At 46.3% G+C, this 17,108-nt stretch overlaps 1 protein-coding gene across 4 annotated transcripts in view; it reads right to left on the bottom strand.

Annotated features, from left to right (window-relative positions):
- The window catches only part of sptb (spectrin, beta, erythrocytic), a 38,995-nt gene that overhangs the window by 14,320 nt on the left and 7,567 nt on the right, over positions 1 to 17,108 (bottom strand). For 2 of the 4 annotated variants that reach the window (XM_034577169.1, XM_034577170.1), the window contains exons 3-17: positions 9,557 to 9,708; positions 9,261 to 9,434; positions 7,480 to 7,577; positions 6,556 to 6,636; positions 6,276 to 6,391; positions 6,037 to 6,149; positions 5,764 to 5,951; positions 5,212 to 5,329; positions 4,230 to 4,388; positions 3,566 to 3,868; positions 3,333 to 3,483; positions 2,015 to 2,885; positions 1,764 to 1,901; positions 712 to 1,471; positions 272 to 474 (exon numbers count right to left, since the gene is read on the bottom strand). In XM_034577169.1, coding sequence (XP_034433060.1) covers positions 272 to 474; positions 712 to 1,471; positions 1,764 to 1,901; positions 2,015 to 2,885; positions 3,333 to 3,483; positions 3,566 to 3,868; positions 4,230 to 4,388; positions 5,212 to 5,329; positions 5,764 to 5,951; positions 6,037 to 6,149; positions 6,276 to 6,391; positions 6,556 to 6,636; positions 7,480 to 7,577; positions 9,261 to 9,434; positions 9,557 to 9,708 — 3,625 coding nt within the window. Of the gene's footprint in view, positions 1 to 271; positions 475 to 711; positions 1,472 to 1,763; positions 1,902 to 2,014; positions 2,886 to 3,332; positions 3,484 to 3,565; positions 3,869 to 4,229; positions 4,389 to 5,211; positions 5,330 to 5,763; positions 5,952 to 6,036; positions 6,150 to 6,275; positions 6,392 to 6,555; positions 6,637 to 7,479; positions 7,578 to 9,260; positions 9,435 to 9,556; positions 9,709 to 15,273; positions 15,999 to 17,108 lie in introns of those variants that run through there. The other 2 variants (XM_034577167.1, XM_034577168.1) reach the window with 2 other exon arrangements.

Below are 17,108 nucleotides of genomic sequence, written 5' to 3'. Positions count from 1 at the left end.
GCTCTTCCTTGTGCCAGGACATAAATGTGATTAATCCTGGGATCACTTGTGTCTTATTCTTCATCCCCTCTAGAAGAAGTTAAACTGATGAGTATTGTGTAACATGTGTAAGTTAATACTGGCCAAGGAATAGAATAGAATTAAAAATAATTCTTTACATTTTCCAAGTCCTGGTGTTTGTGGAAAAGAAAGTGAAGATATGAAGTTTGTTTGAAATTATGTGAAAGTTTGTACCAAAGTTCTACAATATTCAAACACTGTGACGACCAACCTGTCAATGATGGAGTCCATTTTGTCCTGAACCTTCCCGGAGTACAGGTTGTTACTGTCCACCAGCCGCTGTCCGCCCTGCAGGGCGCCGTCGATCTTGTCCTCGTTGGCCTCCATGGTGCTCAGGAAGTCCTCATGCTTCTTCAGCGCTTTCTCTGCGCCGGCCAGCGTGTCGGGCTTGTCGATGTAGGCCAACGTGTACTCCTGCAACAGAGCAGCCAGACAAAGAAAAACATTAACCAAGAGGAGACAGGAAAACACAAACAGCTGAATGACAAACATGCAGAGTGGGATGTGACTACGCTGCATTCTTCTGCTCCACATTCTTTTAGATAACTGTAGTATTGCTAACCTCAAATATGTGGTCCCTCATGAGGCTTCTGACAAGTTCTAACCTTGGTTTAAAGACTCCGACACCACACACACGTGCAGGAACAGTACCTGGTTGTTGAGGATGGCCTCTACAGCCTTGCCGTCTCTCATGAACTGCTGGAAGCCCAGACCCTGGTCCAGGAAGTTCTTGCGACTGTCCCACATCTTCTGCAGCTCGTACCAGCCCTGGTCCATGCCTTTCAGCCTCTGCTCCAGCTGCTGGTACTGAGGGTCGTCCTCCTGACCCTGCATGACCTGCGCACCGGTGTCCTTCACGCGGTGGTAGTCCTCCTCGTGGTTGTTTATGTCCTCGCGCACCGCATCGTGGAGGCTGAGCTGCTCCTCGGCCTCCGGCAGCGTGGCGGGCATTTCCTCCGAAGCCACGGCCTTCTGGGTCTTGAAGAGCCAGGACTGGAAGTCGTCCATGTCCTGGAGGAAGGTCTGTAACTTGCTGACCTCACCCAAGGAGTCCTCCCTGTCCTTCAGGGTCTTTTTCAGCGCGTCCCAGGCGTCGTCCAGTTCTCCTCTGCGGGCCAAGATGTCGGCTGCGTTCTCCGGGTGATCCTGGGCCAGCTGGTCAGCTTCTTTCCTCAGGAAGATCAGCTTGTCATTGATGGCGGCCAAATCTCTCTCCATGCCAAACAGTTTCCTCTGGATGGTCATGACAGCGGCCAGGTCGTTGCCCAAGTCTTGTGTGGACTCGATCACCCGCGTCTTGTCTTTGATCCAGGCCTCTGTCTCGTCACAGTCCAGCCTGTAGCTGTGCAGACTGACGGCAGAGTCCACCTTCCTCTTCTTGTCCTCCACCATGGCCTTGAAGGCCTCCCACCTGAGAAGCAGCGTTTATTTAATCTCTTGTTACAAACTTGATTACAGGACAACAATCATCTCTTACTCAATTATTATTGGAAACTTGATTCTACTTGATCAATGTTAAACTGCTTGTTGTTTTTGAGCAACAGAAGCTACAGACCTGTAAAATAAAATGATTAAACGCCTCAGTAAGAAGATTAAACATTAGAATACTATTAGTTTTTCTTGGATAAAGCACATAATGATTTATCAGACATGTTGACACACAGATGAGCATTAAGAATGGAAGACATGTTGTCTTGAATCACCTCGTATTCAGTCGTGTCTGACATTCTTTAACCTCCTTGGTGCGAGGGTGTCTGCTGTCCTCCAGCTGCTTCACAGCTTTGTTGACGTCATCGACTCTCGACTGAACATTTGCCATATCTTGAGCTAGAATGCTCAACCTGTAATAAAGAAAAAGTATCAGTTAAAATACAAAACACTTTATAATATTACATTTAAACATGTATAAAGTCATAATTCAGAGTGAATAATAAAATAATTCGTTTTTTTGTACCTGTTCTGTACGACCTCCAGATCCTCCAGCTTCTCCGGCACCTCCAATCCCACCAACCACGTCTCCTTCTGGCCCATCCAGATCTCGCAGGCGTCCGTCTCGCTGAAGATGGTGTACAGGGCCATGGTGTCATCGAGCTTCTTCTGCCTCAGGTCAGCCAGAGACATGAGTTCCATGAACAGGTCCTTGATGTCTTTGAGACGTCTCTGGATGTCAGGGGTGTTCAGTAGCTCCTCTGGCAGGGCATTGGCCTGTTTTGATAGAGCGTCGATGGTGGCTCCGCTCTTGATCACTTCGTTCCTCAGGTCCTTGTGCCTCTTGAGCTGCCGCTGCGTGGTGTACTCATCGTGTCCCACGTCGTCGATGCTCATCTGCCTCTTGGCGTCCAGCAGCCAGGCCTTGAGCTCATCAGCGTCTCCTTGAAACTGGAAGAACCTCTGAGTGTCCTGCAGGTTCTGCTTCCTGAACGCTGCCAGCTCCTCCAGCTGCTGCCACTGCCTCCCGATGTCGTCCATGCATTCCTGAACCTTGGGGGAACCAAAGTGCTTGGCCTGGATCATATTCTCTCCCTCGGCGAGGATCTGTTCGAGGTTGCCGCGCCGGGCGCCGAGCTCGTCCTCGAAGGCGTTGTGTTTGCTCTGCAGCACCAGCACGCTCGTCAGGTCCTTGCCGTAATCCAGGGATGAGAATAATTGCTCCTTCTCCCTGATCCAGCTCTCCAGCTCCGTCACCTCCCACAGGAAGTACCAGAAGCGGCGGGACTGCTGCAGGCGAGCCCTTCGCTGGGCCGCCAGGGCGCAAAGCTCCTGGTAGCACAGGTCCAGGTGCTGCACCCTGTCCCGGATCACCTGGGGATCACATGGCTTGTAGCCTGGGCGAAAGATGCAGGACAGCATCACTGTTACATTCTGTTTATGTATTCATCTAGTTTCCTCTATTTGCTTATTTCTTTTCAAATTCTGGACTGCAATAGTTTTTGTGATAACAGAAAAAATCACTTTCCTGACACATGCAGCCGCACAAACACAGGATACAAAATAAAATAAGTTAGTTGTAAGATAAAATAAGAAGTTATTGCCTTTATCAAGAGACAAATGATCAAAAAATATGTAAAGAAGACTGAACAGAGCATCTGATGTGGACTTTGGTTCTAAACATTTTGCCAAACTCGATCCTAGTTTCAGCCAGAACTCAGAAAGTCTTGAGGTCTGAGCTCCAGTTAAGGTCCACGGCCTGCATTTCATTCAGTGTCGTCATCCCTGATAAAACCACATAATAAATAGTTTTGCCGAAGGGAAAGATGAGCCACAGCACTTACTTTCTCCATTTGCAAACTTGAGAGCGGCAGCACTGGCGTTGTGCACCCGCTCTGCCTGCAGGGCGATGTCATTCTCTACCAAGGCATGTTTCTGTAACAGGTCTTCAACCTCCAGCAAGTGTTTCCCGAAGTCTGGAGACAGCAGCCGAGCCTGAGGACAGAATCAGACCATGTGATCACTTCGGTCTGTGAACAATGTGTGGTGTCAGTTTATGAATCTTCCTGCTCTGCACCTTCATGTCGTCCATCCAGCTGATGATGTGCAGCATCTCCTGGAAGATCCTCTGCAGGGTCAGGTTCTTATCCAGCCGCCCGCCACGAGCCCTCAGCAGCTCCTGCAGGTAGTCCCACAGACGCAGGATGTTGTCTTTCCACGCGTCGATCCGCTTGGCGTCGTGGTAGCGCTCCGACTCCAGCTCCTTCGAGATGACCATGAGGGCCTGGACGCGCTCCTCGTACGCCGCAATGTCCGTCTCGATGGCGTCGTGCTTCTTCTTGGCTGCTTCCACGGCCGGCAGATCGTAACCAAAGTTATCCTGAGGGGGAGAGAGCAGGGGGAAGTTTAAGTACAACTTTGAAATACTTATTTCAATACTTTTAATACTAGTTTCTGCTTCTCCTCCCTTCCTCTAACTAACAAACTTTCATGTGCTCTGAAAGTTTTATTTCCACTCTGGTGTCATCAAGCCGATCTGTGTCTGGTGTTTACCTCCATCGTCAACAATCAGGTGCACAAACAAACTGCTGTTTTTACTCATTAATACAAATACTGTAAAAAATCGAGTTATTCATATTCGTAAACATGTTAATAACCCGACTGAGATCAACACCACTGAATAAATATCAGATAATTACATTGTGCAATATTCATGACTTCATGTTTGTTGTTTGTTTTACCTGAGCCACGAGTCTCTGGTTCTCCAGGAGCCACGTCTCCCTCATGGCCGCCTTCCTGTCGAACCTTCTCGCCATCTGTTCCAGCTTCTCCTGTCTGATCAGCTCGTCTCTGAGGACGCGCTCCCGAACGTGCTCCGCCTTCTCCAGACGCTCCCACGCCTGCACGCAGACGACGAGACGCCTCGTTAGGATTCGCAGCTTTGGCAAGTTAGCTGTCGTCATGTCAACATCAAAACCGTGATCCTAACTGGAACTTACTTACTTTCAAATCATCAGATTTCAGATTTCAGATTTATCAGCGGATTGTTCTTTTGAGTCTATGAAATTTCAAATTGTAGGATAACGAAAGAAATCATAAGCTGCTTCTTTAAATGTCTTATTTTGTTGAATTAAGTATTGAAAACTTACAGATATTCAACTAATAATATATTTTTAAACACACACAAAAACAGCAAATTGAAAAACTGGAACCAGAACATGTTGGATGTTTTTGCTTAATAATGCAACGATAACCAAGATACACGATTATCAAAATTATGGCATATTAATTGTCTTAATCTATTAATTAACTAATTGTTTCAGCTGTATTTACAATAACCAGCAGTATAGAGGATGGATTGATGGTTTTACTATAACTGTGAACTTATTCCTTGTTTTGAGTCGTCTCAGTTTGAAACCCCATCGACGCTTTTATTTTCTTGTGCCTGCAGTTCTGTCAGGCCTTTTATTTTGTAAGTAGCAGTAAATATGTCTATAATACTACCTGTATAATTCAATTTCTTTGTGGTCAAATTGTGGCCTCGGAATCGTACGCAGCCGAATGAATTGATTTTTGTGCTTTGAGCTTCGAACCACAGACTTTTGCAGAGACTCTCTCTCTCTCCTGTAGTGGCGTGAGGGGCGAGAGACATGTTTGAATAAATAAAAAACCCAGAGTTGTTGTGCACTGATTCTGTTTGGTTTCCATGCCGCAGCGTCTCACTCTGTTGATGTCCGCCACCAGGGCTCCCTCTTTGGGCGTGTACACCCTCTGGTTGTTGGCCCTCATTCGACTCTGGATGGTGAAGAGCAGCACCTCCAGGTTTCCCTTCTCCTGGAACCTGAGGAGTCACACGGACGGGTTAGCCGCTAGCGTTAGCCACAAGGGACTGGTCACAAAATAAAGTAATAACAAGTATGGGTCAAGATGATAACAAAAATACTTTACCTCAAACTGGTCACTGTTTTGATTATCAGTAAATTATTGAACACTTTACATTTAATTCAATACTATAAAGTACTATATGTACTTTATGTAAATACAAACAACATAAGAACAACAATACAATTATGTATTCTTTTCATCCTTTGTTTCATATTCTAGATTTAGCTAAATATGAACTAGAAGGGCACTCAGATATACGCATTTGATTTGTCTCTTTATGAAAATACAGGATTAATAAAATAGAATGGAAAAGAAAAGAATAGAATAGAATAGAATAGAATGGAATATAATATTATAAATGCAGTGTAGAGGCGTCCTGTCTTGACTCACTTGGGCGGCTTCTCGACGGTGCGGTACGTGTTGAAGGCCTGAAGCTGCTGCTGCACTCCCGTCAGAGAGTTGGCGAGTTTCCTGTTGTTCAGAACGATGATGGTCTGCTCGATCCACGTCAGCAGGTCCGACGCCAGCGTCTCGTACTTGTCAATCGTCCTCTCTGTCTCGATGGCGTGATCCAGAACCTGAGGTCAGAGGACAGTCAGGGCTCACACGGGCCCAACAGAACTCAGGCCGGGTGAAGGAGTGTGCGTCATGTTTCCATCTCACCTTTCCAACTCTCTTGCCCTCGACGGCGAGCTGCTTCATCTTGGAGAAGTAGTGGTAGAATGCCACGACGTACGTGATGATGGACTTCTCGTCTGGGTTCTCTGTGAACACATCTACACAGAGCAATGGAAGACACAGTCAGACACAGCCGAGCCAGAGACATCTCTATTTTTCCACCGGGCTTAAAGCTCATAAACATTTATTTCGAGGTGAAGGCCCGGCCTCCGCCAGTCACTCGCCTTCAGGGTCTAACAGTTTGTGGACGCCGAGCTTCTGCTCTGCCACGTTGAAGGCGCTGTGGAGGTTGTGGGTCGGGTTGGACTTCTTCAGACTGTTATACTCCACCAGATCGGGGCTGAAGGAGAAATATGGAGGGAGAACAAACGTGGAAAAAGACGATGAGGCAGAGAAAGAGATGGAGAAGAATGAGGAGGAGGAGAGACACTGAGCAGACGGGTTTTGTGGGTGTTTACATTTCAGGGCTGGTGAGAGTGGACTTGGTCATTCATCTCTCCTTACCGGTGTTTGTGTATGAGAGCGTTGAAGGCCATGCCGTCTTTCCAGCTGGTGGTGAAGTTTGTGATGTTGACGTTGGGATATCTGCAAAAACAAGGACAGCCAAGCGACGTCAGTGACGGGACGTTACCCAGGAGCTCCTGTTTTAAATCAATGTCTGAGGCTTGTTCTGCATCTCAGCGTCTGATTACTCACCAGTTATTTCTGAGGCTGGAGAGCAGATAAACTTCATATTCAGTACAATTCAGGGACAAATGTACTTTTACTCCACTACATATATTTTATACTTCAGTTACTAATCACTCTGCTGATTCAGGTTAATAACACATTATATTAATATAGAAATAAACTATGATGTCCATTAGAAGTGGAGTCTGCCTACTGTGTACTTGTATCTTTGGTACTTTATGTATAATTTGATGCCAACACTTAATACATACTTGAAAATAACAAGTGATTCTGCACTGAGGTATTTTTACATCATAAAAACTTGAATTGCAACTTCACTATGTTGCAATTTGCATAATAATAATAATATTTAATTAATTGTCAAAGTTTTTTAAATAAATGTTTAATTCATTAGTTAATTAATTTTAATTTTTTTTTAATTTTATGTGATTATTTGTTTTGTATTATTTAGTAATTTGTTATTTAATATATAATTTCAGAAATTAAATTAAATTGTTATATTTTGGCAAAACTTGAAAAAGAATATCAATATGATACTGACAATATAATAATACATTTATGTTCTAATGACAAATAAAAAGGGTTTTGCATTGCAGCGCCCTGAAGACTCGCACCACAAACATTTCTTTCTATTTACAGCTTTACAGCTGTGCACAGAACTGGATTCACGTTCACACTCTGTTTCCCAGAGGATATTTCCAACAGCCGGGTTAAGCCAAAGGTCACGGGACCACTTACCCTGCAGTTTTCATCTGACACCACAGAAGAAGAGCGTCCTTGGCCGAGCGCGTCTCCTTCTGGTCCGCCTGGCCCGTTTCCACGACGATGTCCTGGATCTGATGGGGAACACGCAGTACAGCTGGGTGGTTAATAATGGAGGTCGACTAATGAACGTGATGTTTGTGATCAAACAGGAACAATTCACACCCGAGAACAGAAACCCGACTGATACCAACACGCCGCTAATCGGATGCACCAGGAGGGAACATGCTGCTAAAGTGGCACAAATCTCCCTCTGATATACATCATTTATCTGCACGGGGCTGAAACTGAGGAGGGTTTTTTATCTGCGTTACAACACAACTCATCTCCAGTGATAAATCATCAATGTTGTTCGACGGCTGGAATCTCGTGAATCTAAACCCAGAGTCCGACTGAAACGGGGGTCTGGTAATAATTGGAGGTTCTTATTTTCCAGTAATTAGAGCAGCGATGTGATCAGAGAGACGGCTCCTGAGAGACGTCTAAATTTAGCCGGCTTTGGTTCTCCTTGTTTCATGCAGACTGGAAAGACGCAGACAGGACTAAGTGAATTCTTTCCTGTTTCAGGGGTTTTTGTTTTTTTTGTGAAGGGTGAATAATGCAGGAGGCCATATTGTTTGAACTACTGTGCCTAAAAATAACAGTGCTGCTGTCAAATTAAAAATAAATATCAGTCCCCTCCGAGGAGATGAAAGAGTCAAACGGACATGTTCTGATGTTGTGAGTGTGCTGGTATCAGTGGATCATAACGACGGGAACCTGAAGGCGTCTCATTCGAGGAAAAAGACGAAAAACATCCTGAGGCTGCTGGTTTTAAACTGTGTCTGTGTTGCTTGGAAACAGACCTGAGAGACTAAACCATTAACAGCCACACACCCGTCTGTTAAACACAGCAGGTTGTTCCTACGATCACATTTAGCATCTGACCAGATGACGTTAGAGGACGGATTTTGATTTGCATGTTTGAAATCACGAGTCTTTCAGCCCAGAACTGCAGTGGAGATGTTTTTGTTTGTCTCCCTTTACTGAATATTATTGGCTATTGATCTGCTGACAATTATTGATCCTATGGTGACAACAAAACTTTCAGAATAGCCAGTGTTTGCCTTGTTTTACATCAACGTATCTTATACTGAAGTAGCAATGTCTTCTATCGTATATTTCATTTTCTGGTCTGGTGCCATATATTCTGCATTTAAACTTTTACATTACTATGTTGTACATGCTGCATTTCATGGGTTTGGCAAATTACTAATATATAGTATCTTGGTAAGATGTTAACAAACCACAATTTGACCTGTAGATTGTACCACGTGACTTTTTACTTCTTCACATGAACACTAAATCACCAGTTTAACACCTAACATCTGTAAACACACCCCCATCATAACCTTTAATCAACACGTCTCTAAAACAGTTTCAACAAAAAAAACTACTAAAACTTTCTATGTCCAAATTATATAACTTTAGTTTGTAATTTGCAAATTGTTCTTATTTTGTATTTTACTTATTAGTTCAAATATTTCTTAATGTGCTTCCTTCATCTTTAAGCTGTTTGTTACTTGCTGCTGTAACATGGGAATTTCCCCCCCAGGGATCAATATCTATCTTATTTCATATAACTATGATAAAGGACATAGTTTAAAGAATGAAACCAGTGTGTTTTACTAAGTTGTTTAACTAATGAAAGGGAAAAGAAGCCAAATCAATGCGAATAAGTATAAGAAAGATAAATGTGGCCTCTCAGTGACGTTTACCTGGAAGCGCAGGATGATGGTCCAGATGAGGCCGAGGATGAGCCGGTGGTTGCCGTCGACGATGTCGTGGGAACCCATGTTCTCCAGGTGGACCCTCTGCTCTTTGAGGAACTGCAGCGCCTTGTCCACGTTCTCCAAACAGTGGATACGCATCCGGCCTTTAGTGGGTTTCGGCTGCAGACAGGGAGGAAAGAGAGAGAGAGGGAGAGATTATGAATAGAAGAGTGAACACGATAATGGAAGGACAATAAAAAAGAAAGTCTACAAAGTGTGAGGTTCAATAGAAACGTCTTTACCAGTCGTTCACCGGACAGCACCTCCAGCAGTTTGATGAGCATGCGTCCGTCCCGCAGGTCCAGGTAGAGGTCGGAGATGCGACAGCCGACCCGGGACAGGATGGAATTGACCCATTTAGTGAAGGTCTTCTTCTGCACCGCCTCGCGCTCATCTGACGGGAGCACAAAGTTAAGAAAGAACATGAGCTCCATGAATAATGAAAGGTCTTCTCAGCTCCAGAGCAGCAGCGCTGGAGCTGGTAGGGATTTACTGTCGAGCTGCAGAGCCGCTGCAGACGGGGGGGATGTCTGGGAGAGTGAAGCAAGGTGGAATATCTGTGATACAGCACTTCAGCATTTGTCTGTGGAAATCAGAGATGGAGGATCTGCACCTGAACTTCAGGATTCTTCAACAATGAGACTCTGACTCCTGTGTGAATCCTCCTGACACAACAGACCCACACTCCTCCGTGCAGATATTAGACTGAATTATGCAGCAGGCAACAGCAAATATTACAACACAGTGATGAAAGAAATATGAGATGCAGCTTCTCTTCTTAAAGCAGCTGCTCTGATGTATCTACTGGATTTGAATGAAATCTTACTGTAGCTTTAGTAAACTGGGAAAAAATAAACACAAGCACAACCCTGGATTGGATGTGATTGGCTTCTTTGCGTAGGTGAAACGCCACAAAATCCCTCAACTGCAATTTTCCCCTTGTGTGTGAGCATCAGACCTGCAAAGGCTCATGGGAGGACGAGCACATGGTGACACACGTTAAATCACTCATCTCACTGAGCGGCACACGAGCCTCCCACTCAGCAGCAGATATAAAACCAGTTTAGATCTTTCTGTGAATGGAGATGTGGGGGATTTGAGCTGTGTTTTCCAAGCACGTGAAAAGTACCTGCATGATTTTTTACATGCAGGTACAAGTACAGGTACAAGTCCACTGAAGCACAGATTACAGAGCAAATTCTATTGTCTATAACACACAGACATCTTTTATTGTTTTAATGTTTTATCTGCTTTGTTTCATTGCTTGGCTGTGGTCTGGCTTTTCTGTGATCTGTGGACTCTGGTTTGAGAGGCACTGGAGAAATGAAGTTTATTATTGTAAAGAAATAAATAGAACTTGACCTTTGCCATATTTCTTTATGTTTTATCTTGTCATCTAGCTTTTATTTTAAGAGGACAGGAAGCTGCAGGGCACAGAGAGGGGGGGGAATGACATACGACACAAGACCCCCCAGACAAGAACTGACGAGAACCATAGATGTTGTTCTTATGGAGCTTACATGAAAAATAAATGATCGTAATTAAACTTGCAATATAAAAATTAATATTATATCACAAAACTGTCTCTAGGGTGAACGCTGTGTCGCCTCATTACGAGAAGGTTCCTGATTTCAATCCTGGTTTGACACACACACACACACACACACACACACACACACACACACACACACACACACACACACACACACACACACACACACACACACACACACACACACACACACACACACACACACACACACACACACACACATACCATTTACACCAGTGGCGGATGAAGTACCTAAACACTTCACTTAAGTAAAAGTATAAATGAAGTACCACATTTACTTTTGTAAAAGTAATTCAGTACTTGCTTTTAAATGAACTTGAAGTACTAAAAGTAAAAGTACCTGCCCAGTGTACAGTTTACTACATCAACACCGACTGAGTCTCTGAATCCATTTCAGCTGTTTGTGATGCTGCTGCTGCAGGAGGCGGGGTCTAATGTTACCTGCCCACTCTGATTGGATCAGTGGACCAACTCCTAAACAATGTGCACATGTAACGCAAGGTTTTGTAAAAATGTAGAGAGGAAAAAGTACAGATATTGTATGTATGTAGTGTAGTAAAGGTTTAAAGTACAGATACATGATACACACACACACACACACACACACACACACACACACACACACACACACACACACACACACACACACACAGCGTCTTTAGTGTATCAGGTCAACTACTGGTGATGAGACGTCTCATCTCGCACCACGTGACTTCCTCTAGTTCCTTCTACCGCCAAGTGCTGTTTATCCCTGCACCCAAATACGACTGAAAACTACAGAGTGCAAAGGACTGCATCCTTAACGACTCGTGTGATAAATGATTCAGACCCTGAGGCTGCGGAGAACAAGGAGAGAACAGCTGAGCAGGAGGAGGAGGAGGAGGCGGAAGAGAAGGTGGTATAAGAGGAGACAAAGTTAAAGGTATTGGATTGACGGTTAAGAAGGAGACAGTGAAACAGAGGGAGAGACGAGGAGGCGTCGGGGGAAACTGGAGCAAAGGTAAACCAGGGAGGAGGACGGAGAGGAAAAGAGGGCAGGGGACGGAGGGAAAGACGGATCAGACGAAGGGATGGAGGGAGTGAGATGCAGGTTTTCAGGTTCAGCCTTCAGAGACTCAAACGGGAAAATAGAGCAGGACAGATTACCTACAGCATCCCCCCCCCCACTGCTCCAAATGACCCAGTAAACAGCAGCTCTGTTCTCAGCACGTCTCAGAGAACAGACTGTGGTTTATTGTATGTAAAACACATGGTGCAGACGTGCACAGTAAATAAATCATGCTACATCCACATGGATAACCCACGGCATGAAAAAGTAATGGCAATTAAGCCATTAGGAGCGTCGGAGTTGATTTAGCGTAGAGCATCGCGTCCTAATCTGTCGGCGGGGGCAGCAAACCGAAAACCAGACGAGAACAAAATCCTCCCTGAACTAAATGGGTGCAGCTCTCCGAGGGTTTCACAGCGAGGAGAGAGGAAACGAAAACATGCACATCCCTGGTATCATCTCACATCACGAGACCTGGAGAGGAGACGCTGCTCGCGGACGCTTCTGGCCTTTCAGGACGAGAGGAAGGGACGCTGTTGACTGAGTCGTCTCCTGAAGAGTCGTTCAACAAGCTCATTATGACGACGAGCCTCTGAGCGCTCGCTCCTCTACGAGGCTTTCAGCATCCGTCTGGAAACTCAGCTCTGTTTAACCACAGAGCTCCACAGGAGGGTTTTACGTCAATACAACGTTGATACGAGGTTGAATTTTTCTTTAGGTGCAGTGATAATGTTTGAGTGTTTGTCGGTCGACAAAAAGCATCTGAGGAGTGTGTAGCTGCTGCCACATTATTACCTCCAGTGGGAAGGTTATGATTTTGTCAGAGTTTGTTATTTTAGCAGGATTACACAAAAACTACAAGACAGAATTACCACCAAACCAGGTGGAAGGACAAACGACCATTTACTTTTAAATTCTTGTTTATGTATATATGTACCATCTTTAATCTGTCTAGTATAAAATATGTATTATGTTGATTATGACTCCACCCACCCGCCTTATAGCTCCACTACTCAACCAAACAGTGCACATGTGTAAAAACATCTTTTTGACTTTTTTTAATCAGGCGAAGAACTTTTTGTCTGTAGCTCTGTTGCTAGGCGACGGCTGTAAGGGCGGGACAAGCTGGTGATGCAATGAGAAGATCAGAAAGTCTCAAGGATGCGGCCTCTGAATTGTATTTATCGAGTATTTTGTTTTGTAAAGTCCTCTGGCCTGAGAGGAATCACATTTCAGACGTGTACTTTAAACTTTATACTTAACTCGACTTAGTCTCCAGTAAACCTAAGCTGCACACTGTTTGGACTGTGGGAGGAAGTTGAAACTCTAATCACTGCACCACCAGCCTCACGTATGTGTATGAAAGATACCTTTGTTACTGGCTCGCTGAAGGAGTTTCACTACTATCGTGTCAGAGCTGCAGAGCAGAACGCGTGGCTCGTCCTCTTTTAAAGACAAATGAGATTTTCATATTTAGTTACAGTTCATAAACAGGGACGTGTCTGCAGTGGCTCGCTTAGAGTCTATACGGACAGACCACAGCTTCGGCGCTGGTTAAATGTTTGCTTGTGCCGCAGTTTTATATGAATTAAAAATCATCCATCAGTCACCGAGTCAAACTCTGCCGGGACGACAGCAGTTTCCTGTCACTTTCCTGTGCCACTTCCCTTTTCCACCTCCGCAGCTCCTTCTCCCCGCGTATCAGTACAAGCATTACTAAACATTCCTCTGTTTCACATGCTTTCACTGAGTAAATCTCTTATCCACTCCTTGACTCCAGTGAAAGCCCCCATGACTTATTCATGCTGATGGATTTTCCCTGTACACGGCCTGATCTGTCTTTTCCCACAGTCAGCTCTTACTGGATGTGGCCCCCGGTGGTCCCTAGGAGCCCGGGCTACATGCCTGAGTCATGGCAGTGCTGGGGCTACCTGTCCTGCAGCCATGACACCATATTAACAGGTTTGTGTGCAAGTGCGTGAAACACCTCCTCTGTTCTGCTTTGTTCTGCATTGATCGACACTTTCTGCAGCGGCTGAACGTTACACCCGTGCACATGTGAGTTTTCAACGTTTATGCATGAAGTAGAGAGCAAAACAGATGAGACTAGAGATGTATATGCTTGTTTGCATCCTCACAATAGTTTGAGGAAGAAAAACTTGAAGTGGAAGATACGACAGGAGGATGCTAAAAGGTCAAAGGTCGATTGTGTCACAACAACAACACCAATGAGCATGTTAACTTCCAAGAAAGACATTAACGGATACTCGAAATCAATAATTGCAAAATCCCTGATAGTTTCCCCTCTCGCTCTCCATCCCTCACTTGTGTTACTCTGTTATTGTTTCTCTGCCTGACTTCATTCCTAAATCTCCCTGATTGGGGGTGAATAAAAAGCGAAATAAAATTTCAGGATATGCAATTGGTGGATCGATACGCTTGGCTCCGAACGCCGCTGCAATTTGGGAGAGCTACAAAAGTTTGCCGCTGCACGTATCAGTTGTGTCTGCAGTCTTCAGAATCAGTCGATACTTGAAATCCAGCAAGGGCAGGGGAGAGAAAAGAAGCATGCTTCCCTCTCTCTCTCTCTCTCTCTCTCTCTCTCTCTCTCTCTCTCTCTCTCTCTCTCTCTCTCTCTCTCTCTGCTCCTGCTTCGTCTCCTCCATTTTCCTCCTCTCGCTAATGCACTCCTGTCATCAGGGAGTTGGAAAGCATAGTGCAAGCTAACAAAAATCCACTGTGACGGCGAACCTCTCTTTTATAACGCTAACAACGCAGGCGGGGGGGTGTTTAGGCGTCGGAGGAATTCATTCAGGGAGACAAACGGATGAGAAAACGCACTTTCTTTCTCCTGCAGAGCAGTTTGGGAAAGAGCGAGGGCCACATGGAGAAAAGGTGATGAGTTCAGTGACGGATATGTCTTTCTGTTTTAGAGAATTAGCTCGCAGCACAAGGTGGGGATGAACGGCTGTGGAGGGGAAAACATCACAACCTTTTTAGGAGTTCTCCCATGAATTATTCAAGGTCAAGTCAGTGAACAATTGGGGCAGTGCCACACTCGCTGAATGTGCTCGATATGTTTAATAGAGAGGGCCACAGCTATGGAGGACGGGACGTATCTACTGCTGCTGCCTTTGTCCAGCTCTCACAACAGGGACGAGTAACCTCACACATCACAGCCCAACCTCCCTGCTGTCCCATCCGGGCCTCAACACAAAGAACAAGTTGGGGAAGACAGGAGCGTGATTGGAAAAGTGTTGTCTTTCTCATCTGTGAACACACACACACAGACACACACAGACACACACACACAGAGTTCTGCCACCAGGACCCTGTACCTTGCAACTGCCTGAAGCGTCCTTCCAGGAGGGAGTTGAAACAGATGTTGGAGGTGCTGAAACTCAGCCAGCGCGCTTTCTTCATACTCTTGGCCGAGGAGGATGAGGAGGAGGAGGAGAGGACGGGGGCGGGGGCGGGGGGAGGGGGAGGGTGAGGGTGAGGGTGAGGGTGAGAACGAGAGGCCCGCTGACGTCTCGGGGTGCAGGAGGAGGAAGAAGAGGAGGATGAGGAGAAGGGGGAGAGTCCCGCGGGCGCCACGGCGAGCGGGACATGCAGCAGGGTGCCGTTCCTCTCCGGGTGGTGCTCCCGCTCCTGCTGCCTGCTGCTGCCTCCCCTCGTCTTCTTGCTCTGGGCCCGGTGGACCGGCGGGGTGCTCCTGCTCCGGCTGCTGCTCACGCCCACCCGCACAGGGGCCTCCCTCTCTGCCGGGGCATAGGTCCGGCTGGAAGCCTCCCTGGTCCCTCCGCTGCTGCTGCTGCGGGAGGTTGTGGTCTCCCTGCTGCCGGCCTTCAGGCTGATCTTGACCTCTCGGAGCCGGGGTTGGCTCACAGGGGCGGCGCTAAGCAGGCACGGGCTGCTCATCCTGACCCCCGATCAACAACAACAACAACAACAACAACACGCAGCCTGGAGCCGGCAGAGGACCTTGGCTCTCCACGTCTCTCCTCTTCTCCGTCTCTTTGGCTCTCTGTCCTCCTTTCCAGATCTCTCTCGTGCTCACTCCTCCTCCCTCCCTCCCTCTTAGTCCTCTTTCTTTCTCACTCTCTCCTCACTGCTGCCGTGACGATGCTGTGCCTCCGCTCTCGGGCGGCACGAGGGGCTCTGGCAGCCTTCGGTTCAGTTCAGAGTGGTTTCTCCGGCTCCAGCCATGCATACAGTATGTTTCAATACGTCCACCTGCTCACACGACCCGCCCCCTCACGTTACCCGGCGCGCCCACACAGTCATGACATCAGAGGATTTGAGGCACACGGCGGGCACAGTTGTGATTTCCTGTGCCAACATGAAACTGTCTACCTCCAGGGAGAGTGGCTTTTTTAAAAAGTCTTATATAAGGAGCAGTGTAAATGACTGGATATTCGTTAGGTGTGTGTGTGTGTGTGTGTGTGTGTGTGTGTGTGTGTGTGTGTGTGTGTGTGTGTGTGTGTGTGTGTGTGTGTGTGTGTGTGTGTGTGTGTGCTTTGAAGGCTGGATTCGTGTTCCTGAGTTCACAAGCTGTAAATAAGCAGCGGGTGTCATTCAGAGCTCCTCTCATCTCCTGCCTCTCTCTCTCTCTCTCTCTCTCTCTCTCTCTCTCTCTCTCCCTCTCTCTCTCTCTCTCTCTCTCTCCCACTAACAGGAAACACTGATTGCATTACAGAAACATCAGTGAAGAAGCAGCAGCACTCTAACACAATATCAAACACACCCACACACCCACACACACAAGTCTTCATCACTTAAAGAGACACAGCAGGAAAAGTGGTGCGAGCTCGACCCAACAAGGGGTCGGAACATGATTTAGACCGTTCGGCCGCCCACGTGTGAAACTGTACTTCTGCTTTTCAAACCCTCGGTGGCTCCGGGCGCAGGAAGCTGGCACCGAGCGACAGATCAGAGCAGACGCCTCTTGATTGTGACTCATTGTTTCCTTCGTTTTCTTTAAAGACTATTCACGACCTACATTCGTTCTCCGTCACCGTCTCTCAACTTGTCAGACACCTCCTCGCTCGCGTCGAGGATTTCAAATGACTGAGCAGCGGGATCTGGTGGGAAAAGACTTTGAAGGAGGAGAACTGCTCAGCCCTGAGCAAACGCATGCATGACAATGAGATATTAGCAATGTTGGTGAAAG

This window comes from Hippoglossus hippoglossus, chromosome 22, assembly GCF_009819705.1.
Source record: "Hippoglossus hippoglossus isolate fHipHip1 chromosome 22, fHipHip1.pri, whole genome shotgun sequence".
In the NCBI taxonomy this organism is placed as follows: Eukaryota; Metazoa; Chordata; class Actinopteri; order Pleuronectiformes; family Pleuronectidae; genus Hippoglossus; species Hippoglossus hippoglossus.
This window is presented reverse-complemented; position numbering and strand designations above follow the sequence as displayed.